At 41.2% G+C, this 25,505-nt stretch overlaps 2 protein-coding genes across 2 annotated transcripts; one reads left to right on the top strand and one right to left on the bottom strand.

Moving 5' to 3' along the window:
• The first annotated feature begins 16,341 nt into the window (after positions 1–16,341).
• LOC138901056 (uncharacterized) lies at positions 16,342–17,211 on the top strand. Its single transcript, XM_070188782.1, has one exon. The coding sequence runs from the start codon at positions 16,342–16,344 to the stop codon at positions 17,209–17,211; it is 870 nt and encodes a 289-aa protein (XP_070044883.1).
• Positions 17,212–18,647: 1,436 nt separating this feature from the next.
• LOC138901057 (uncharacterized) lies at positions 18,648–22,671 on the bottom strand. The gene is made up of 7 exons (XM_070188783.1): positions 22,551–22,671; positions 21,484–21,944; positions 20,517–21,401; positions 20,193–20,347; positions 19,758–20,069; positions 19,260–19,355; positions 18,648–18,945 (listed from the first exon to the last, which is right to left on the bottom strand). The coding sequence occupies exons 1-7, from the start codon at positions 22,669–22,671 to the stop codon at positions 18,648–18,650; spliced, it is 2,328 nt and encodes a 775-aa protein (XP_070044884.1).
• Positions 22,672–25,505: the final 2,834 nt, after the last annotated feature.

The following is a 25,505-nucleotide window of genomic DNA, read 5'->3' on the forward strand; positions in this document are numbered from 1 at the left end:
GAAGGAATTTGATTATTTCTGTTGGTTAAATTAATTATTGTAAATTTTGTGAATCATGCTGATTTAGATATTCTAGTTTTATTTCAATTATTATTATTGACCCATAGTGAGTGTCAAAGTCGGCTATCTCGTCTCTACCACTTCGAGATTAGGCTTGATACTTACTCAGTGCACGTTGTTTTCTTACTCATACTTCATCTGCTGTATATTTTATTGGGCAGGTACATATATGTATAGCGGCCTTGTGGGCGCAGAGGTGTGGTTAATAATTGTGGCGACATAAGTGAGCTGCATTCTATATTACGATCCATAGCTAACTGAGTCTCCTTCAGTGTTATTATATTTTCCTGTCTAATTTGTATTCTGGACAGATGCTGTATTTTATTTTTAATTCCCTAGTAAATGCTCATGCACTTGTGACACCGGATTTTGGGAATGGTTGTGAATTGTTTAGAAATTTAGTTGCTAAAAATATTTATCATTTACTCTATGAGTTTTATCTTTACTATTTCATTGAAGAAATTTTTATTTCAAAAATACTAAAATGGGTAATTAAGTTAATTGATTATGGTTAGCTTGCCTGATAGTGGTGTCCGGCACTATCACGACCTTTTTGGATCATGACAACATGGTATTAGGGCACTAGGTTCACGTAAGTCTCACGAGTCATGAGCAAGTCTAGTAGAGTCTTGCGGATCGGTACGGAGACGTATGTGCTTATCTTTGAGAGGCTACAAAGTTGTTAGGAATACTTCCCTTTTTGATTCCTCATCGTGCGATTCGATTCCTTTGAGGCTTATGCCTACATTTCCTTCCTATTCAATCTTATGCGATGTGAAACGCTTGTTATAAATTGGGAATCGAGGAAATTTTTAATGGTACTACAGATGTAGTACATGATGCTTCTCCCTGTGTAATTAATTGGGCTATTGTCGTCGCCTTACGAAAGGCCGCTCTATCATTTCAAATTAAGTATCAGTACTACCTAAGGTTTAGAGATTTGGCATTGATTGTTATGACGATTCGTGCGTTGTTATCGCACAGTGTTTATGAAATGGTAAAATGCCCGTCTATGTGTCAGGGCAGTAAACGACTTGAAAGAAGGCTTTCTCAGTACATGATTCAGAGGTTCCATGTTTTAATTCCAGCGGTATAAGCTAAAGGAATCAATTCCATTAGAAAAATATAAAATTCTAAACCAAAATCCGAAATAGGCTCAACCCGCCGCCCGGGCTCACGTCTCGAAATCCGACAAAAGTCACAAAACCTGAAAGCCCATACACTTACGAGTTTAACCATACTAAATTTATCAAAATTCGGCACCATTTGGTCATCCAAATCCCAAAAATTCATTCTCCAATTCTCAAGCCCTAAACCCCCAAATTTCACTTCAAAATCTCACTAATTAGGTGCAAAATCAGTAGGGAAACATCGTTATTGAAGACAAATAGACACAAGGAGCTTACCTCAGTAATCACTTCAAAATCCTCCTCGAAACCCTCCAAAATCCGAGTTTCAAAATGTGAAAATGGTGAAAATTCTCGAAGTCGCGTATTTATATGTTATGCCCAGGCCTTTCGCACCTGCGGCCTAATTTTCGCACCTGCAGAGCCGCTCCTGCGCCAAAATATCCGCACCTGCAGAATTCACTTAAACCATTAGGCTCGCACCTGCGCTCCAGGTCTCGCACCTACGGAGTCGATTCTGCGGCCCTTCGTCCGCTTCTGCGAAAATGACCAAGTCTTCCCTTTTTGCATCTGTGGGCTCGCATATGCGCCCTCTTTGTCGCACCTACACCTCCAGTCCAGCCTAGCCTTGCCCGCATCTGCGGCCCCCTCTTCTCTTCTATGGGTCCGCACCTACGGGCTCCCCACCGCAAGTGCAAAATACCAGAACACTAGAAAACTCAGCAACCTTCTAACTCCAAAACTTGGTCCGTTAACCACTCGAAATCAACCTGAGGCCCATGGGACCTCAACCAAATATACCAACAAGTCATATAACCAAATACGAACTTAGTCGAATCCTCGAATCACCCCAAAAAACATCAAAAGTACGGATTACACCCGGATTCAAGCCTAAAGAGCTTCTAAACTTCCAATTTCCACAAACTACGCCGAAACCTATCAAACCCCGTCCGATTGACCTCATTTTTGCACACAAGTCATAAATGACACCACGAACCCACTCCAATTCCCGGACATCAAATCTGACCCCGATATCAAAATTTCCATTGCCGGTCAAATTCGCCAAAATTCTAACCTTCGCCAATTCAAGCCAAATTCTACTACACACCTCCAAATCACATTCCGGACGCGCTCCCAAGTCCAAAATCACCTAACGGAGCTAACAGAACCATCAAAATTCAAATCCGAGGTCGTTTACACATAAGTCGACATCCGGTCGACTTTTTCAACTTAAGCTTCTAATTAAGAGACTAAGTGTCTCAATTCACTCTGACATCACTCCGGACCCGAACCAACCAATCCGGTAAGACATGTAACAGCTGAGGAACACCATAGAAGTAGAAAATGGGGAAACGGGTCTACAACCCTTGAGACGACCGGTCGGGTCGTCATAAATCATGATCATGAAATAAAACCAGAACCACGAGTCTACTAGTGTGTGTGCCAAGACGTGGTATCACAAGAGTATGGGCTACTAGTAGAATATACAAAAGATTACTACTGTACTATCTGAAATAAAATAGATAGAACAATAACAACATAAAGACTTCGGCTGCTGCAGAATAGCTCGGAAGGGTAGCTCACTGTGTAGTCTCGTACTTGGAGTCAAGTGTGCGCGCCGGACTGATATCCAGATGCACCTGCCTTAGATCATGCACATCTAGTGCAGAAGTGTAGCGTGAGTACATAAACAACATGTACCCAGTAAGTATCTAGTCTAACGTTGAAGAAGTAGTGACGAGGGGTCGGCTTCGACACTTACTATGGGTCAACAATATAATAATATGAAGTTCTAATTAAACATGATATATAATATTGATAATAGAACTCAGAGCAGGAAATAAATAAACAATCCCTTTTATCGCAAGTAGGAACTAAGTCATTTACCTCATATAACCATTTCACCTCTCTAGCCAATGAAACAATATTAAATATAAAAGGGCTTCCAATATCTTTATGCACGAATTATGCCATGGACGTACGGCCCGATCCAAATATACATATACATATATTGTGCACTGCCGAGGGTCAAAAAACACAAACCATAGATGCATCTATTAACCTGTCGAGGTGAACGACCCGCTCCTATGAGAGTAGTGGAAATTTACCTTGCTCGCGGAATATACTTGCGACGCGGTTGAACATAGATTTTCTCAAGTTATCATAATATCCCTCAATTCTTTTCAAAATAAGAAATTCAACTAGAAACCTTTAAAATATTGAAATCCTCAACCTCAGCTTTATTCTAGACAACTAGTAAGCATAAACAAGCAACGGTATCAATAAACCATGGTGTAAACCTAAATCTACCCGGACATAAGCATGAATAGTATCTATGCACGGACTCTCATCACCTCGTATGTACGTAGCCCCACAAATAGAAGTACATATTGATTAAGTTCACCTATCGTCAATAGAAAAGAGATTTACCTCGCCTCAAAGCCTATTTTTCGGTCCAAGATTATGCTCAAACCCTCGATTCGGTGCCGAACAATCAAAAACTAATCAAATAGTATATAAACTAATCAATACATGTTCAAAAGTTCGTATTCCAACTATTAAAGAGTTACGCAACACTAAATGTAAGATTCCAAAAATTCACCCTCGGGCTCACGCGCCCGGATTTCGGAAATTTTTGAATAAAGTTGTTACCCATAATCTCATGAACTAAAATATGTGATTTGTTACCCATAATCTCATGAACTAAAATATGTGATTTTTACTAAATTCCGTGGTCAAATCCCATTTTTATCAAAGCCTAGGTTTTTCTTCTAACCCATAAATTTCCCAAATTTACATGTTTAAATCTACCCATAATCTATGTTTTAAACTAATATTGAGTAGACGTTACTTACCTCAAAGTGCTAGGTGAAAACCCCTCTCAAGAAGCTCCAAAACCACCCAAAGAGTGAGAGAAATGGGTTAGAAATGGCTTAAGTCCCGTAATAAATGAACCCCTTCTACCCAGCGATCTTCGCATCTGCGGTGCCCTGGCCGCATTTGTGATACAGCACCTGCGGTGCTTGGTCCGCTTTAGCGGAGGCCTTCAAGCCCAGTGAGGGCCGCTTCTGCTGACAAGATCCTGCTTCGGTGGCAAGCGTGCCGCTTCTGTGCCTTGGCCTGCACCGGCGCCCTTCTTCCTCGCACCTACGCGTTCGCGGGTGCGCATGAAATTCCGCACTTGTGGTCCCCGGACAAACGCACCAGAGCCGCTTCTGCGACCAAACCCTCTCACCTGCGGCCCAAAGCTCGCAGGTGCGATTACACCAGAACCGCTGTAACCAGTAGCCCTTTTGAGTTTCAAACTCAATCCGCGCATCGTCTGAATAGCATCCGGGGGCCCCGAGGCCCCGTCCAATCATACCAATAAGTTTGAAATCATAAAACGGTCTTACTCAAGCTCTCGGAACGCATAAAACAACATCAAAACTACGAATCACACCCCAAACCAATTTAATCAAAAATATGAACTTCAAGTTCTTCAATTTACTCCCAATGTGCCAAAACGTACTTAAACTACCCAGAATGGCACCAATTTTTGCGTGCAAGTCTTAAATGACATTACGGAACTATTCCAGGTCTCGGAGTTCCATTCGGACCTCGATATCACCAAAACCTACTCCAAACCAAATTTAAAGAACTTCAAAAACCTTCAAGGAACTAACTTTCACTATTAGGCGCCGAAACGCTTCCGGGTCATCCAAAACCCAATCCAAACATACGCCCAAGTCCAAAATCATCATACGAACCTATTGGAACCGTCAAATCTCGATTCTGAGGTCGTTTTCTCAAAATGTTGACCGAAGTCAAACTTAGCCTTTTTAGCCAACCTTAAGAAACCAAATGTTCCGATTTCAACCCTTCCAAATCTCGAACTAACCATCCCAGCAAGTCATAAAACAGTAAAAACACCTAGAGGAAGTCTTTTTTAGAGGAACGGGGTTCTAGAAAGAAAAACCACTGTTCAGGTCATTACATTCTCCACCTTTTAAACAAACGTTCGTCCTCAAACGAGTTTAGAATCATACCTAGAGTGCTGAATAAGTGTGGATATCTGCTCCGCATGTCCTCCTCAGACTCCCAGTCGCCTCCTCGACTGGTTGGCCCCTCCACCGAACCTTTACCGCGGAGATCCGCTTGGATCTCAACTGGCAAACCTGTCTATTAACAATGGCAATTGGCTCCTCCTCATAACCCATGCTCTCATCTAATTGAATCGTGCTGAAGTCTAACACATGCAAGAAGTCATCATGATACCTCCGAAGAATAGACACGTGGAAGATCGGATGAACTCCCGATAGACTAGGAGGCAAAGCAAGCTCATAAGCAACCTCTCCAACTCGTCTCAATACCTCAAATGGGCCTATAAACCTTGGGCTCAACTTGCCCTTCTTCCCGAACCTCATAATCCCTTTCATCGGTGAGACTTTCAAGAGAACCTTCTCACCCACCATAAATGATAAGTCATGCGCCTTCTGATCCGCGTAACTCGTCTGTTTGGACTGTGCTGTGCGAAATTGCTCTTGAATCAACTTTACCTTTTCCAATGCATCCTTCACCAAATCCGTACCATATAACTTAGCTTCGCCGGGATCAAACCACCCGATGGGAGAACGACATCGCCGACCATATAATGCCTCGAATGGAGCCATCTCGATGATAGACTAGTAATTATTTTTGTAAACAAACTCGGCCAAAGGCAAAAATCGATCCCACTGCCCTCCAAAGTCAATCACACATGCTCTGAACATGTCCTCAAAAATCGATCCCACTGTTTGGACTGTGCTGTGCGAAATTGCTCTTGAATCAACTTTACCTTTTCCAATGCATCCTTCACCAAATCAGTACCATATAACTTAGCTTCGCCGGGATCAAACCACCCGATGGGAGAACGACATCGCCGACCATATAATGCCTCGAATGGAGCCATCTCGATGATAGACTAGTAATTATTTTTGTAAACAAACTCGGCCAAAGGCAAAAATCGATCCCACTGCCCTCCAAAGTCAATCACACATGCTTTGAACATGTCCTCCAAGATCTGAACCGTGCGCTCCGACTGCCTGTCGAACTGTGGATAAAATGCTGTGTTGAGCTCTGCACGGGTTCCCAACTCACTCTATATTGCCCTCTAGAAATACGAAGTAAACTGAGGGCCTTTGTTTCATATGATGGAAACAGGCACACCATGCAACCGAACTATCTCCTGAATATAAATCTGGGCCAACCTCTCTGAATTATACGTAGTCACAACCGGAATGAAGTGTGCCAACTTGGTCAATCTGTCAACAATGACCCAAACTGCATCAAACTTCCGCAAAGTCCGCGGCAACCCAACTACGAAGTCCATAGTAATGCGCTCCCACTTCCACTCAGGTATAGTCATCTACTGGAGTAGGCCTCCTGGCCTCTGGTGCTCATATTTCACCTGCTGGTAATTTAGGCATCTAGCTGCATACTCAACTATGTCTTTCTTCATCCGCTGCCACTGCCTCAGGTCGCGATACATCTTCGTAACACCTGGATGAATGGAATGTCGAGAATTGTGCGCCTCCTCTAGAATCCTCTCCCTTAAGCCATCGACATTAGGAACACATAGATGACCTTGGAGTCGTAAAACACCATCCGCGCCGATAGAAACCTCCTTGGAACCACCCTGCAATACCGTCTCTTTGAGGACCATCAAGTGCGGATCATCAAATTTTCGATCCTTGATCTGCTCCAATAGTTAAGACTGGGCAATGACGCATGCAATAACTCGGCTGGGCTCTGAAATATCACACCTCACAAGTCTGTTAGCCAAGGACTGAATATACCAAGCTAGTGGCCTCTCCTCCGCTGAAATGAATGCCAAGCTACCCATACTTTCTGCCTTTCTACTCAAGGCATCCACGACCACATTCGCCTTGCCCGGATGATAAAGAATGGTGATATCATAATCCTTCAGTAACTCAAGCCATCTGCGCTGCCTGAAATTGAGATCCCTTTGCTTGAACAAATGCTGCAAGCTGTGATGATCAGTGTAAACCATACAGGACACCCCATAGGGCTTCAGCTGACGTGAAGCATACACAACAACTCGCCCCTCCTGCATCAATACACAACCCAAGCCAACGCGTGAAGCATCGCAATACACAATCTACATCCCCGAACCGGAAGGCAACACTAGAAGTGGTGCTGTAGTCAAAGCTGTCTTGAGCTTCTGGAAGCTCTTCTCACAATCATCGGACTAGCAAAATGGAGCTCCCTTCTGGGTCAGTCTAGTCAAAGGTGCTGCAATAGATGAGAAGCCCTCAACAAACTGGCGATAATAACCTGCTAACCCCAAGAAGCTCCTAATCTCGGTTGCTGTCGTAGGTCGAGGCTAACTCTGAACTGGCTCAATCTTCTTGGGATCTACCTTAATACCATCGCCTGATACAACATGCCCCAAGAATGCTACAGAATCTAGCCAAAACTCACACTTGGAGAACTTAGCATATAGCTTATGTTCCCACAAGGTCAGAAGCACCACTCTCAAATGTTGCTCGTGCTCCTCCATGCTACGTGAGTTAATCAAAATGTCATCAATGAAGACAATGACAAACGAATCAATATAGGGCCTTAACACCCTGTTCATCAAATTCATAAACGCCGCTAGGTCATCAGTCAAGCCGAAGGATATCACTAGAAATTCATAATCGTCATATCTAGTACGCAAGGCAGTCGTCGGAACATCCGAGTCCTGAATCTTTAACTGATGGTACCCCGATCTCAAGTCTATCTTAGATAACACACTAGCACCCTGCAACTGGTCAAACAAATCATCAATATGTGGAAATGGGTACTTGTTCTTAATGGTAACTTCATTCAACTGGCGGTAATCAATGCACAACCGCATAGTCCCATCTTTCTTTTTCTTAAATAGCACTGGTGCACCCAAAGATGATACACTTGGTCTGACGAACCCCTTTGATAGCAACTCCTCAAGCTGCTCCTTCAACTCTTTCGGATCCATAAGGAATGGCGGGATAGATATAGGCTGGGTACCTAGAGCCAAGTCAATGCAGAAATCGATATCACGATCTGGTGGCATGCCTGAAAGGTTAGAAGGAAACACATCGGAGAATTCCCGGACTACTAGCACTGAATCAATCGTCAGAGTCTCCGCGGTAGTATCCTGAACATAAGCTAGATAAGCCAAACACCCTTTCTCGACCATATGCCAAGCCTTCAGAAAAGAGATAACCCGGCTAGATGCACTGACAAACGAACCCTTCCACTCCAATCTAGGCAACTCTGGCATCGCTAAGGTAACAGTCTTGGCATGGCAATCAAGGAGGGCATGTGATACGAACGAGGAAACAAAATAACAAAAGCATAAATAAAATGATAGAGATTTAGTGGAGAATCAACTAAGAAAATTGAAAGAACATTTGTGTCACGATCAAAAATCTCACCAATCATGATGGCGTCTATCTCAATACTAGGCAAGCCAAAAATCCCAATAAACTACCATTTCTTTTAAATTTGAAAATAAAATAATTAAATTTAGCGGAATAAATCTCACAATTTCAAATATAGCACTCCTAAAACCCTTCCACTCCAATCTAGGCACTCCTACCATTTATTATATATATATAATCATCGTAAGTAAGACAAGTCCATGCCCTGGAAAGTCCATCCCGAATATATATAATCATCGTAAGTAAGGCAGGTTTATGCCCTGGGAAGTCCATCCCGATTATATATAATCATCTACGCTCACTGGGGGTGTACAGAGTCCGGAGGGTTTCCTTCTGCCCAAGCGCTATAAGTCGAGCGCGCTCACTGGGGCTGTGTGCAGACTCTCGGAGGGGCTCCTTCAGCCAAAGCTTGATATAAAGCCAATATGGCCTATTGCAGGCGGGCAGCCCTGATCCATTTAATAATAACATATATAAGGCCAAATGTCCTGCTACGTTGCGCAACTCAATCCCCTAAATATCCTCACAATGGACAATTATTTCTGAGTGTGAAATGTATATTTTAGAATAATTAATTCAATAGCATCACGACTCCATGGGTCCTAAAATATCGGTACATAGCCTAAACATGATCTTTATTACTAGCCTCAGCTTAATTCCTCTAACATGTGCTACATGTTAAGATAATAACATGATTCTTTAATTTTGCTACTTCACAGGATTTATTCAAGACACACTTTCTGTGGTGCACGTCTACATTTTCATCACCTATCATGTGTCTCACCTCTAAACAATTCATATCATACAAAATTCGGGGACTCATACCCTCAGAACCAAGTTTAGAAGTGTTACTTACCTCAATCCATGTAATTCTTTACTCCGCTATGCCTTTGCCTTGTGAATTGGCCTCCAACGCCTCGAATTTAGCCACAATTAATTCGATTCGGTCAATAAAATATATTGAAATTAATTTCATATCAAAATACTAATATTTTCACAAAATCCGAAATTATACTCAAAAATTGCCTGTGGGGCCCACGTCTCGGAATCTGACGAAACTCACAAAATCCGACAACCCATCCAATTACAAGTGTAACCATACAAATTCTACTAAAATACGACATCAACTCAACCCTCAAATATTCAAATTAAACCAAGAGGGTTTTCATAATTTTCCAACTTAATTCACTAATTAAATGTTAAAAACAACCATGGATTCAGGTAATTTGACCAATATTGAGTTAAGAACACTTATCCCGTTATTTTTCTTGAAAAACTCCCGAAAATCGCCTCTTCCCGAGCTCCAATCCGTCAAAAATGGAAAATGGGACGAAGTCAAAATTTCAGAACTTAAACTCTCTGCCCAGTTATTTCTTCTATGCGATTGCGAACCAAGTCCCGCGATCGCGAAGCACAACATCTCCACTGCCAAAATAACACTATGCGATCGCGTACAAGGTTATGCAATCGCGAAGTCCAAAATACACCGCCCCCAAAACTTCACTACGCGACCTCAGCATAACACACGCGAACGCGAAGAACGAGCTTCCCAGGCCTACGCGATCGCGGACTCGCCCACGCGATCGCGAAGCACAAATGTGTGACCTCACTCCTGCTCTGTTTCCTCTACGCGGATGCGACCTTTTTCACGCTTTCGCGAATAACAGGCTCCCACAGTTACGCGATCGCGGCCCTCTTCACGCAATCGCGAAGAACAAAATTGACACTGCCTCAATAAGCCTACGCGATCACGGTTGCCTTCACATGATCGCATAGAACAATTTCACCTCTGTCCAAACAAGCCTATGTGATCGCGGACTTTTTCACGCAATCGCATAGAAGGAAACCAGTGACAGAAAAACCATCATTCTTCAGCTGAAATGCCAAGTCCAAAATTGATCCGTTAGCCGTCCGAAACTCACCCAAGGCCCCCGGGACCCCGACCAAATATACCAACAAGTCCTAAAATATCATACGAACTTAGTCGTGTCTTCAAATCATATCCAAAAACATTAAAACACGAATCACATATAGATTCAAGCCTAATGAACTTTGAAACTTCCAATTTCTACAAATGATGCCGGAACCTATCAAATCTGACCTCAAATTTTGCACACAAGTCATAAATTACATGACAGAGCTATTCCGATTTCCAGAATCAGATTTTGACCTCGATATCAAAAAGTCAACCCCCGGTCAAACTTCCCAAAATTTTAACTTTCGACATTTCAAGCCTAATTCCACTACGGACCTCCAAATAATTTTCTGGACATGCTCCTAAGTCCAAAATCACCATACGGATTCCGACCTCGATTCAGTAGGAGAAGATATTCTAGGGTCACATGCTAGTTAATAATCGTGTTGCGTTCTTGGCTTAAAATGACTAATTGATTTATCTAGATTGTTGATTGACAAGGTTGATATTACTCATTAGAATCTGTCGAGTTCTTACTCGCCTATTCAAGCTAACTTAATGCCTATATGTCCATGGAATTAAGATTAAAAAGAATGCATTTACACTTTTGGTATTTCAACCATGCAAGGAAATTAGGTATATGTCTATCCTAATTGCGAATTTGTTCCCCGATGCCCTGGTTCAAGAACTTGCTCTATTTAATTCTATATGCAATCTAGAATTCCCACTTTCGAGTTCAACTCTAGATTCGTAGATAGTATTTCACTGTTAGCTACTCAGCAAAAAAATTAAAAACAGAATTAAATAAAATACCCAATATGATAAAATCCAATTCGTCAATTTAAACTTCAAACATCAACATTCGTGTATCACCCATGACCATAGATTAATAGGGTTCTTAGCCACTCATGTTCATACAATCATCAAAAATAATATTTTTAAACATAAAATCAATGAATACTGGAATAAGGATGGAAATATTGATTAAATCTGTGCTCTCGAGTGTTCCGTCCTTTTGTTTTCCTCTCCAAGTTAGGTCACCCCCTCAAAATCGTGTTTATTTGTGTATTTATATCGTGTCTAAATAACCCCATACGAATATACCCTTTCCAAGGCAAAGTAGAAATTACTCTGCGATTTTCGCACACACACTCCGCACCCCTCACCACACTCTGCGGCGCGCTTGTGGAATTTATCAGCGGATATGCATTTTTCTTGGCAGGCCATTTTTACACTGCCGCGTCGTGCCCTGCGGCCCCCCCATGTGGTGCAGCAGTGTTAATTTCTCAGAGTGAAATTGTTTCATCTTCTTTTGACATCCAGACTTGGTACACGACCTCCGAACACGATCCCGACTTTTACTTAAACTTCAAAGCTCCAAATTAACTTTTGAACTCGGAATCACTTCCTACAAGGCATAAAACACGTACTAAGTGTATTTCACTATCATTATTCTCAAACACACGTAAAATACATTAATTAGAGTGCAATACTACAGCTAAAACACGAGTTTCTAGCCTAGCATCAACATCCCACACTTAGACCATTGCTCGTCCTCGAGCAATAAAACTACACTTCACATAAGGATGACTTTTTCATCAAATAACCTCCCTAACACACCATGCCAAGAATATTTAAAGTAGAGTGAGCACCATATCCTAACATCCCACCCTCAAGACTCGACTCAAAAGTACCACGTATTTTTTATAACCTGCTCACTTACTCTAACACAGAGGTCAAAGGCGTTACCTTACCTTCGCAAATCATGTGCCATCACGCAAACAATAGAGAATAGTTCCACTCACAATATCGTTCAAGAGAAATTAGGAACTCAAGATAGAAAGAATTAACTCACTCTCAGAATCAAAATTCATGTACAACAGAAGGCGTACCGTAGGCTTGCCCGTAGTGTATTATTCTAGTAATCGAGTTCATTTAGTCAAGGATCAAGTAGGACTTTAATTGGTTATAATGTAGGCTGCGGGATGGGTTGGATACATATAGATATAGTGGCTACACCTCCCTGAGCACTTTGATACATATACAATTTCACAATCCAAACCCCACTCCTACGTTGAACCAACCCCGAACTTTATACATGATACCATCAAACTCCCCAGATCTTTAAGCATAAAGTAGATAAGAAATACCACTGGCAAAAGTTTATTTTTTTTTCAATTTTCTACCAGTGACTCTCACAATTTTTATTTTTATTTTGTTTTCTTCAAATACTGCACCTTTCTCCTTTTTCTATAGTTCCACTCAAAAACCCAAACCAACCTCCACTTTAACTTTTACGAAGTTCATTACAATTCAAGTGCTCATGAGAGGTGAACAGATTCAAATAGATGGTTAATTCAAACAATTGGGTAAGGCTTGTAATGGTGCCAAAAAAAAATGATTACAGGCTCAAAGGGTTTAACTAAGATACATTCAATCAGGTAGGTCACAGACATATAACTGGCTCAACAAAGAAATGCCTATATCACTTTCTAGACTGAATAAGACTACTATTTTGCTTTGCATACACACATGGCAAGTTCTAGACATCAAATACAATGCACAAAATATCACAAAAACCTCACTCACACATTGGCACATAACTCACTTAAGATTAAATCTTTCCCGACTCTCTAGTCAAAGTAGTTAAGCAAAGTTATAATCACACAATTTAAGGCACTTATTTAAGAGTCAAGAATTGAGCCTAGGTGTCACAACTAAGGCACTTACCACTCTCAAAGCATATGCAGTCAAGAAAAATTGATTCTTTAAATTAGCACTGTGACTCAAAATTCTTTATTCCTATAAAATAAAAAGGTTTAACTACACCTGGTTCAAGCAAACCCCTTGAAAAAGAACCGTGGCACAAAGAAAAACCAAGGGGAAATTGTTACACTACCTAAAAAATATAAAATACTTAAAATAAAAGACATTTTTTTGGATTTTCAAATTTTTTCTATTCTTTTTTTCATATCTTTCGACTTCATCTCCCTCAAGAAACCAGTCGACGAAATCCATCATCGGGAAGAGTCGAAACTAAACATTTCATTACTAACTATTACATACCGATAGAATTTAGAATTATAGTTTACAGACCATATTGTCTACAAAAACACGAAATAAATCAAACAAAACCAACTAGCAAATAGAAAAAAAACAAGTACAAATACAAATACAATCAAATAGGAGAACCACATCCCACATTTAAGAGACTGTATTGTCCCCAATGCAAAACAGTAAAATCAAGAGTGAAAAGGTGACTCCCCTGAGGCCCGTGGCCTAATCATCAGCACCCTCGAAGGTGCACAAATACTCCTCATCATCGGAGGGAACGGAGTTAACATCCTCATCTGGTGGCAAATGTCCTCTTCTTGCCAATCCCAACCACTATTGAGTGACAACAGAAAGGGGGTGATCTTGGTGCAACTCCTCCAAGTCCGTCCCCCCCCCCCTTCAGAGCGAAGGCGCAAGTGAGCAAAAAACAGCTACAGTGTCTCCCCAACACGAACAAGCCTCTGGTCCAAATTAACAGCAGCAGGAGGATCTATCACTGACGTGACATCATAGTCCTTGATAGGATATGTCACTGGGATGGTCTGGTCATAGTGAAACTCCTCCTCTACAAGTTGCGCCCGCAATAACCAAGTGATCATACTCGGGTAGTGTAGGCGGCAGGCCCCAAGTGGTCGTACTTTATCCATGTGCGACAACATGATTTTTCCAAGATCCAACTGCATCCGTGTCAACAAGGCATATATCAAACACACTTTGAGCCGTGAGACATCAGTGTCAGTTTGAGTGGGTATGATTTAGGCATTAATTAACCGCAAAACAACCCTGGCCGGGCTCTGGAATGTTGCCTTCTTCATGTCTTTGTGGAATTCATTCACATCTCGCGTCCATGCGGCAGAAGAGTCAGCACCACAAAGCTGTCGGCGGATAGCCGGATAGTTTGGCCGACGGAGAAACCTCTGAAAGAGCGTGTGGGAATGCTCTGTGAAGCCCATAATCCGATTGATCACTTTGGAAGAGAATGTAATCACTTTATCTAATACCCGTACTTCGTACACAACATCCAGGTTGGCCTCAGTTTGCCAGTTGGCATAAACTTCCTTGACCAGGTTCTCGTTCACCGCATCACCTGAACAGAACAGACTGACAAAAACCCAAAGCCCGAATGTTGTTGTATATCTCACTATATTTGCGGGCTAACTTCCTATCGTCAATAGCAACTTCAGGCTCTGGGTTCACCGTAGGGACAAATGTCTGGAACCAGTGTCGAGCATGGGCTGGGACAGCCTGAATGCCAAATTTGCACTCTGGCATCACATCCACATCAGGATCAATGCGCTCATCTTCCTCCTCTACTGGGGCGGGGGGAGGTGCCCGCCTACCTTCTCGACGGCTACTAGTGACAACCTAGGAAGAACCTGTATTAGAGTGTTTGCTTAGGTGGCGAGACATTGTACCTGCATAAGAAGAAAAATATTAGCCACAACACGTAAAACAAAGCAAGACCAAATGGGGTAATCACCCCACACTTATGTTATTGGCATGTTCACAAGTAAAATGTATATCGGGGACTCAGACTACCCCATTGGAAGTACGCCACAAGCAATTAGCAGCCCACTCAACCACCAACACAACATTCCAACATAGAACCACGGATAACACTAGTGTAAGAGACAAAATTAAGAAGATAAACTAGTAATCACGAAAATAAAAAAACCAAAAAAAAAATACAAGAATTTAGTCTAATTCACTACTAACAAATTAAGATACAATACAACACTACACAAGCATAATAGCATAAATCGGACACCTCATTTGGCACCTAGTAACACATGAGCATGGGGGGTCAATCACTTAGAACTTGGGGCTAACAAGTTAAAGTTTTACAGCATAAAACATGGCATCCCACCCCACACTTATCATCAAGCATATTTTTTCTCAATTTGCAACACTACACAATTTTATGTCCCTAAGACATTTCAACAAACATAATGTGGGCATATCTTGCACCTTTTTATTGTCAATTCAATTTGGGGTAGACTCACCATACAACCAAAGAAAACTCACCTCACACCACAATCACAACATCACTATATCTTCACAATAACACCAAGTTTATAATTATTTTCACCAACTTCACTAATTTTCGGCTATAAGGGCATCCCCTACCAAGATTCAACATAAATTAATTTCACACCATCAAAACACACCAAAAATCTTCCATAATCACAAGAACAGTGAACACTCCACAAGTTAAGCACCATTTTCGACCATAATAGGCAAAGAAACTAACAAATTGCACAACTAAATTTACATAGGGTTTGGTTCAAAATAAACTAAAAATACTTAACTACTACAATCATGCCCGAAGAGTGGAGGCGGAGTACGATGATCCCGTTGTACAAGAACAAGGGGGATGTCCAAAATTGCAATAACTATAGGGGTATCAAGTTGTTAAGCCATACGATGAAAGTGTGGGAGAGGGTGATTGAAGAAAGGTTGAGGAGGTGTGTGTCCATTTCCGAGAACCAGTTTGGTTTCATGCCGGGACGGTCGACTACTGAGGCCATTCACATTGTGTAGGGCGGTAAGGAAGGATTTGCATATGGTGTTCATTGACCTAGAGAAAGCCTATAATAAAGTCCCGAGAGAGGTTCTATGGAGATGTTTGGAGGCTAGAGGAGTTTCTATAACATATATTAGAGTGATCCAGGACATATATGATGGAGCTAAAACATGGGTTAGGACAACATGAGGAGACTCTGATTACTTTCCAGTTGAGATGGGGTTGCATCAGGGATCAGCACTTAGCCCGTTTTTGTTTTCCCTGGCGATGGATTCTTTGACGCGTCACATTCAAGGGGAGGTGCCTTGGTGCTTGTTATTTACGGATGACATAGTCCTGATCGAAGAGGTGCGAGGTGGTGTTAACGAGAGGCTGGAGGTCTGGAGACAGACCCTGGAGTCTAAGAGTTTCAAGTTGAGCAGGACCAAGAAAGAATACTTGGAGTACAAGTTCAGCGGGATTACCCAGGAGGCGGACGGGGATGTGAGACTCGATACGCAAGTCATTTCCAGGAGAGAGAGTTTCAAGTATCTGGGATCTATAATTCAGAAGGATGGAGAGATATTTGAGGATGTCACACACCGTATCGGAGCAAGGTGGATGAAGTGGAGGCTCGCTTCCGGTGTCTTGTGTGATAAGAATGTGTTGTTGAGACTTAAGGGTAAGTTCTACAAGGTAGTAGTTAGACCGACTATGTTGTATGAGGCAGAGTGTTGGCCAGTTAAAAACTCTCATGTCCAGCATATGAAAGTAGCGAAAATGAGGATGTTGAGATGGATGTGTGGGCATACTAGGTTGGATAGAATTAGGAATGAAGTTATTCGGGACAAGGTGAGAGTGGCCCCTGTGGAGGCAAAGATGTGTCAGGCAAGATTGAGATGCTTCCGGCATGTTAAGAGGAGAAGCACAGATGCCCCTGTCAGGAGATGTGAGAGGTTGGCCTTGGGAGGTGAGAGGAGGGGTAGAGGTAGGCCAAAGAAGTCTCGGGGAGAGGTGATCAGGCGGGACATGGCGCAACTTGAGCTAACCGAGGACATGCCTTTTGATAGAAGGGTGTGGAGGTTGAAGATTAGGGTAGAAGGTTAGTAGGTAGTCATGCGTTTCCCTTTGTCTTCTCTAGATCGAGAGTATTAGCGCTAGTACGGTACCCTTTTTCCTTAGTTTGCTATATTTGCATGTCTTGTTCCGCTGTTATTTGCCATCGGTAATTCCGTAGTTTGCTAGCAGTACTTCGTTCATATTCTTGTTTGCTACCTTGGAATTACTTTTCTAAATATGTTATCTTGCTATTACTTGTTATCGGTACCCCTTTCATATTCTCTGTTGCTATCTTCGATTTAGTTTTCTAATTATTTGTCTTGCCATTACTTGCTATCAAGGCTTGTCTCACCTTATTTAGTTGAGGGTCTATCTGAAACAGTCTCTCTGCCCTCCTAGGGTAGGGGTAAGGCTGCGTACATCCTACCCTCCCCAGACCCTACTTGTGGGATTATACTGGGTGGTTGTTGTTGTTGTTGTACTTAACTACTACAATCAACTACTAAAAGAAAAGATATGAGATGAGAGGAATACTTACCTTGAAGATGAATAGAGGGGATTGGAGGTGTGTGTGTGGAAGGAATTTGAGAAGAAGGAGAATGGGGGAATTAGGGAGGGTTAGAGAGGGGAGAGTTCAGAGGCAGAATGAAAGAAAAGGGGGGAAGAACGGGTGTTTTGATTAAAAGACTAAAAAAAATATTTTTTTTATTTACTTTGCACTGCCGCGTTGCTGGGCAGGACGCCCCATGTGGCGTGGTAGTGTATTTTATCAGAGGCTCATTTTTTTTTATCCTTAGAGCCATTTGGCCTGGCACGGCGCATAGTGCGGCGACCCATGCGGTGCATTAGGCCATTTTTCACAGAGTCCACCTCGTTTTCAATAATTAGCTCATGGGTTGCACCCCGACTCTATTATGTAGTTATTTTATGTCCAATTCATGCTTGTACCTGCCCAAACAAATCTCACAACTCCTAAACTCTAATAATCCTAAAGTACAGTTATCTAAACTATTCTAAATAAAACAAAAACATTTAAAAAAAGGTTAGAAGCATAAAAAAAACAAAGTGGATTGCCTCACAACAAGCGCTTGATTTAACGTCGCGGCATGACTCAACACATTTTCAAGGATCGGCGAAGTCTACCGAGGTCTTGCGATGTGCAATGTCACCACCCCAATAATGTTTTACTCTCTGCCCATTTACCAAGAAGGTACCACTTGAGCTCGTATCACGCAATTCCACCGCTCCATGAGGCCTCACACTTACCACAATGAAAGGACCTGCTCATGGAGACTTAAACGCTCCGGGGAAAAGCTTCAACCTCAAATTAAATAAGAGAAATATTTGACCTATCTCAAACTCGCGATGTTGGATGTGCTTGTCATGCCACCTCTTTGTATTTTCTTTATACAATTACGCAAAGTATGGAGTTAAGCACAAGATGGCAACCTTGTGCTTAACTCCATACTTTGCTAGAACATTATTCAACAATTTGTTGTAGAAGTGAGTTCCTCCGTCGCTATCAACACCCTTGGAGTCCCAAAGCGTGTGAAGATATGCTTCTTTACAAAGTGTACCACTACCTTTGTGTCATTAGTAGGAAGAGCAACGGCCTCCACCCACTTAGAAACATAGTCGACCGCCACCAAGATATACCTATGACCATTAGAGTATGGGAACGGTCCCATGAAATCAATCCTCCAAACATCAAAAAGCTCCATTGCCTGAATATTTTGCAAAGGCATCTCGTGCTTCTTCGTGATTTTTCCGATTCTGTGGCACCTGTCACACTTTTTAACAAAGGCGTGTGCATCCTTAAAAAATTTTGGCCAATAGAAACCCGATTGCAACACTTTTTGGGCAATTCTGTCCCCCCATGGTGACCTCCATATGGAGAAGCATGACAGTCATGCAATATTGCATTCATCTCCTCCTCAGGGATACACCTTCGTACTAACTGATCTGCACACTGCTTATATAGGAATGGATCATCACACATGTAGAGCCTCACATCATGTAGAAACCTTCTTCTATTATCGGGTGTCAATTCTGGTGGCGTCACCCCACTTGCAATAAAATTTACATAATTTACATACCACGGGGCTTCACTTGAGGTGATTGCTAATAACTGCTCATTAGGAAATGTTTCTTTGATCGACCCTCCTTCAGCTACATGACTCCAATTTTCTAATCTGGACAAGTGATCAGCCACTTGATTCACTATCCTTTTTCGATCTCGGATCTCTAAGTCAAATTTTTGCAAGAGGAGGACCCAACGAATCAGCCTCGGCTTGGCGTCTTCCTTTTCAAACAAGTATCTGATAGCTGAATGATCTGTGTAGACGATGACTTTGGTTCCTACTAGATAGGATCTGAACTTGTCAAACGCCCACACCACTACAAGCAACTCTTTTTTAGTAACAATGTAATTCATCTTGGCTAGATTCAGAGTTTTGCTCGCATAATAAATGGAGTGAAAAATTGTATCCCTCCTTTGCCCCAAAACATCTCCGATTGCTATGTCACTCGTATCGCATATCAACTCAAATGGATGCACCCAATCCGGGGCAATGATAATTGGTGCAGTCACCAACCTTCCCTTCAGCTCCTCAAATGCTTTCAGACAGGCATCATCAAACTTGAATGGGACGTCTTTCTCAAGAAGCCTGCACAAAGGAGAAGAAATTTTTAAAAAATCTTTAATGAAACGACGATAACAACATGCATGGTCCAAGAAACTATGAATGCCTTTGACGGATGTCGGTGGGGGCAATTTTTCAATCACTTCCACCTTTGCTTTGTCCACCTGCAAACCATTTTTGGACACCTTGTGCCCCAAGACTATACCTTCACGTACCATGAAATGACACTTTTCCCAGTTTAGTACCAAGTTCATCTCTTCATACCTAGAAAACACTTTATCAAGGTTCATTAAACAATTATCAAAAGAACACCCAAACACAGAAAATTCATCCATGAACACTTCTAAGAACCTTTCAACCATGTCAGTAAAAATAGCCATTATACACCTTTGAAAAGTCGTAGGTGCATTACAGAGACCAAAGGGCATTCTCTTGAACGCATACGTGCCATAGGGACACGTAAATGTGGTTTTATCTTGGTCCTCCGGAGCTATAGCAATCTGATTATACCCTGAATAACCATCTAGGAAATAGTAGTTTTCCTGGCCAGCTAATCAATCAAGCATTTGGTCAATAAAGGGAAGGGGAAAGTGGTCCTTTCGGGTGGAATTGTTCAATTTTCTATAATCTATGAAAATTCTCTACCCAGTGACAGTTCTTGTAGGAATCAAGTCATTATTTTCATTAACCACTACAGTCATCCCCCCTTACCTGTTTGCTATTAGAGATTGGAAATACAATACGTGCATCAAGCCACTTAATTACTTCTTTTCTTACCACCTCTTTCATGATTGGATATAGGCAGCGTTGTTGCTCTACACTTGGCTTGTCTCCGTCCTCCATGAGGATTTTATGCATGAATAAAGCTAGACTAATGTCTCTAATGTCAGACATCATCCACCTAATTGCTCGTTTGTGCTCACGTAGCACTCTCAACAGCTTTTCTTCCTGTAATTTAGACAAGTCAGAAGAAACAATAACAGGTAAATTGTCAGAACCACCCAAATAAACATATTGAAGGTGAGGGGGCAGGGGTTTAGGCTCCAATTTTGGAGCTTCTTCAATAGACAGCTTTGGAGGAGACTTACTTGGCCTATTTAGGGGCTCAAAGGGGTGTAATCCCTGCATGTAAGCACAGGATGCATCTAGGATATGCATCATCTCCTCAACCTCATCATCAATCTCCAAGCTATCGAACAACATGAGTGCTTTCTCTAGAGAATCATCTAGATATACACTCGTGTCAAGAAGTTGCTCATCCACCTCCACAAAAGATATCATAGAGAGCTCCTCATAATGGCTGGGAAGTTGGATCGCCTTATAGACATTAAAGGCTGCTTCCTCGTTGTCCACCCACATAATCATTTTTTCCTCTCTCATGTTAATAATTGCATCACCAGTAGCCAAGAGAGGTCGTTCCAATATGATTGGAACTTGTTCATCAGCCTCATAATCTATGATAAAGAAGTCAGCTAGGAAGATAAATTTCCTAATTTGTAGCAACACATTTTCAATCACTCCTTCAGGGTAGTCTATGGACCTATCAGCTAATTGCAACATCACATTGGTTGGTCTTTGAGCTCCCAGACCCAATTGCTTGAACAAAGACAAGCATCAGATTTATGCTCACCCCTAAATCACAAAGAGCACGACCCACATCGATATTACTAATTCACACAGGGATGGTGAAGCTGCCAGGATCCTTAAGCTTTTGAGGAAGCTTGTTTTGGAACCTTGAAATGCACTCCTCAGTAAGTTCAACTGTCTCTAATTCAGTCAATCTCCTCTTGTGAGCCACTATATCTTTTATGTACTTAGCATACTTTGGAATTTCATAGAGTACATCTACCAATGGAATATTCAATTGAACCTGGCTCAACATAGAGAGAAATTTGTTAAATATGCGATCATCATTCTTCTTCTGCAACCTTTGGGGGAAAGGTGGCAGTGGCCTTGCAGCCTCCATTGGCTCTGAACTTGCATAATCTTTCTTTGATTCGTGTGTTGCTTTAGGAATCAACTTCTCCTCACGTATAGGCTTGTCCTTTCTCTTCTTTGGTACTTCCTCTAGTTCCCTCCCATTTCTGAGTGTAACTGTATTAACTTGAGGGTTCTTCTCTGTATCATTGGGAAGAGCGCCTGTATATCTAGTATTCTAATTTGCCGCTAACTACCCCAGTTTCCTCTCAATATTTCTAAAATTAGTCCTGAGCTATTGATTGTCAAGCAACAACGTTTTCAACAAGTCATTCGTACTCTCTTCTATTTGTTGGGGTGGCTTCTGAGGTTGATTGAAATTTCCTTGGGGCCTAAAATGATTCTGATTCGGCTGATTTTTGTCCCATGAGAAGTTAGGATGAGTCTTCTAATTTTGATTGTAAGTGTTCCCATATTGTGCATGCTGATTCATCAGACCTCTGCTATATTGCCCCACATAGTAAATAGATTTAGGAATCATGGGGAACATGTCACTCGTATGACTGTCACCACATAGTTCGCAGCAAATAGACATCGGTTGTACATGTTGCATCTGTTATGTTTGGTGCATTGTCATTCTATTCATCTGATTTGCCAATTTTTCTATATCTACTCTCATGGATGAGAAATCATCAAGCTCAATCACACCGGTTACTTTCTGTTTAATTGATCTTCGTGGGTTCCCATCTCCTTGCCAATTATGATCATTAGCAGTAAAGTTATTTAGCAGAAGCTGGATCTCAATATACGGCCTCGCCATGCAACTACCTGCACAAGCTGAATCAAGGTTCATCTTTGATGTCTCGTCTAACCCATCAACAAAAGTGTGACCCAACACCTCATCAGTCTGACAATGATGCGGCAGTCTCTGAGTAGCTTCTTGTATCATTCCCAAGCTTGACGAAGTGTCTCTCTATCTCATTGTTGGGACCCAAGAATTTGGCTCCTCAGTGACTTTGTCTTCTTAGTGGGGAAAAACTTGATTAAGAATTTCCTTGCTAGATCATCCCAAGTAGGGATTGAGTTCGCGGGCTCCTTTTTCAACCATTCCTTAGCTTCCCCAATAGTGAAAAGGGAACAATGTCAGCCTGACATAGTCCTCGGAAACGTTCGGATAATTGTAACCAGGAAGTTCTGAATGTGCCTCTGCGGGTCTTCATAAGATAGACCCACATATTGCCCTGTGGACTGAATCAGCTGTACCATGTACTGTTTGAGTTCGAAATGCCCCGTGATATTAGGATTCACAATAGCCTGAGTCATATTAGCAAGATTGGGTCACGCGACTTCTATCACTGGACGCTCTTCATTACTTGACATCTCTATTGGATGTGGTTGAACTATGATATCCAACTCTCTTTCTATTCTAGTTCTAGCTTCGACTTCCTTCCTCACTCTGTGAAGTATTCATTTAATTTCAGGATCAAGAGGAAGGAGGTTGTTTGCGCTTATACTCCTCCGCATTCTAGAGAAGAGCCTACGTTAACACAAACAAGGCAAACTGAAAATTAAAACTTGAACAAATAACTAATAAAAACTTAACTCAATCAAGTAGCTAATTTCTAAGTCCCCGGCAACAGCGCCAAAATCTTGTTACGACCAAATACACTCACGCAAGTATACTTGTTTATCAAGTAATAGAGTAATGAGTAGAGTATCATTCCCACGAAGACTGATGATTAATGTTTGACTGTTTCAAACTCAAATAATATATCGATTCAAGAGATTTCTCACAAAATAGATAATTGACTAATTTACTACCTAAAAAAACTATCAAACAATGAAATAACTAGAAATCAACCACAAGCTAGCTAACAATCGTGTTACGTTCTTGGATTAAAATGACTAATTGATTTATCTAGATTGTTGATTGACATGATTGATATTACTCATAAGATTTTGTCGAGTTCTTACTCGCCTATTCAAGCTAACATAATGCTTATATGTCTATGGAATTAAGAATTAACAAGAATGCATTTACACTTCCTGTATTTCAACCAAGCAAGACAATTAGGTATATGTCTATCCTAATTGCGAATCCGTTCCCGATGCCAAGATTCAAGAACTTGCTCTATTTAATTCTATTTACAATCTAGAATTCCCACTTTCGAGTTCAACTCTAGATTCGTAGATAGTATTTCGTTTTTAGCTACTCAGCAAAATAATTAAAAACAGAACTAAATAACCAACCCAATATGATAAAATCATATTCGTCAAGTTAAAATTCAAACATCAACATTCATGTTTCACCCATGACCCTAGAACAATAGGGTTCTTATCCACTCATGTTCATACAATCATCAAAAAGAATGTTTTAAACATAAAATCAATGAATACTGAAATAAGGATGGAAAGCTTCCGAGTGTTCCGTCCTTTTGTTTTCTTCTCCAAGTTAGGTCACCCCCTCAAAATCATGTCTATTTGTGTATTTATATCCTGTAAAAACAACCTCGGACAAATATACCCTTTCCAAGGCGAAGTAGAAATTACTCTGTGATTTTTTCACACACACGTCGCGCCACGCGCTGCACCCCGCGGCGCCCTTGTTGAATTTATCAGCGGACATGCATTTTTCTTGGCAGGCCATTTTTACACTACGGAACAGTGTTAATTTCTCATAGTGAAATTGTTTCATCTTCTTTTGACATCCAGACTTGGTACACGACCTTCGAACACGATCCTAACTTAATTTATTGGGCTTTTACTCAAACTTCAAAGCTCCAAATTAACTTTTGAACTCGGAATCACTTCCTGCAAGGCATAAAAATGTACTAAGTGTAATTCACTATCATTTAAGCTCAAACACACATAAAATGCAGTAATTAGAGTGCAATACTACGGTTAAAATACGAGTTTCTAGCCTAGCATCAAGTAATCAACCAACATAGGAATTTATCCTAAACACTCTCAATGAGTTTTCATTCACAATATCAAAATAAGCTAACCCTAAAATGAGAGCCTTAAGGGCTATTTATACTAGGGAGCTAAATATTACAAATATAGCCACCAAATGTTGTATAGTCTTTAATTGTTGGTGAAGTTATATATGTAGCCATCCCGTTATGAATGTATCCTCCAACGCTCGATGACTATCTATATTGTGTCATCCTCCATCCCTTAAAAAGAAATTCATCCTCAAATTTGGACCTTTTAACAAAAGAAAGGGAGCTTCATTAATAAAATTTTAACTTCGACATAAGCAAGTGCCTCAAACTAACAAGTAAACCATATTTTAGCAAATTTATGGTAAATCCAAGCATCCAAACCAATAAGTAAGACAAATCTACCATTCAAACCAAAATCTAATGATACCCATGGACAAAATTGTAACGACCCGACCGGTCATTTTTCTTTCTAAAAAATTATAACTTGCGGGATGGTTAGTTTGAGATTTGGAAGGGCTCGAGTTGAAATCGGAACACTTGGTTTCTTAAATTGGCCTAAAAAGGCTAAGTTTGACTTCGATCAACATTTTGAGTAAACGACCTCAGAATCGGAATTTGACGATTCCAATAGGTTTGTATGATGATTCCATACTTGGGCATATTCTCGGTTCGGGTTTTGGATGAATCGGGAGCATTTCGGCGCATAATATCAAAAGTTGGTTCTTGAAGAATCTTGAAATTCTTTTAAATTTGATTTGGAGCGGATTTTGGTGTTATCGAGGTCCAAATGGAATTTAGAGATCAGGAACTATTCCATAACATTATTTAAGACTTGCAC

This window comes from Nicotiana tomentosiformis, chromosome 11, assembly GCF_000390325.3.
Source record: "Nicotiana tomentosiformis chromosome 11, ASM39032v3, whole genome shotgun sequence".
Taxonomy (NCBI): Eukaryota; Viridiplantae; Streptophyta; class Magnoliopsida; order Solanales; family Solanaceae; genus Nicotiana; species Nicotiana tomentosiformis.

Excerpts from the sequence above, each read along its gene's own strand:
- LOC138901056 (XM_070188782.1), top strand. The coding sequence starts at position 16,342 with ATGGGGTTGCATCAGGGATCAGCACTTAGCCCGTTTTTGTTTTCCCTG.
- LOC138901057 (XM_070188783.1), bottom strand. The coding sequence starts at position 22,671 with ATGATACAAGAAGCTACTCAGAGACTGCCGCATCATTGTCAGACTGAT. Across the intron at positions 21,402-21,483 it reads CTGGCAGCTTCACCATCCCT|CAATTGGGTCTGGGAGCTCA; the intron begins GTGTGAATTAGT and ends TCTTTGTTCAAG. Across the intron at positions 18,946-19,259 it reads ACCTCAAGTGAAGCCCCGTG|GTGCCACAGAATCGGAAAAA; the intron begins GTATGTAAATTA and ends AAAGTGTGACAG.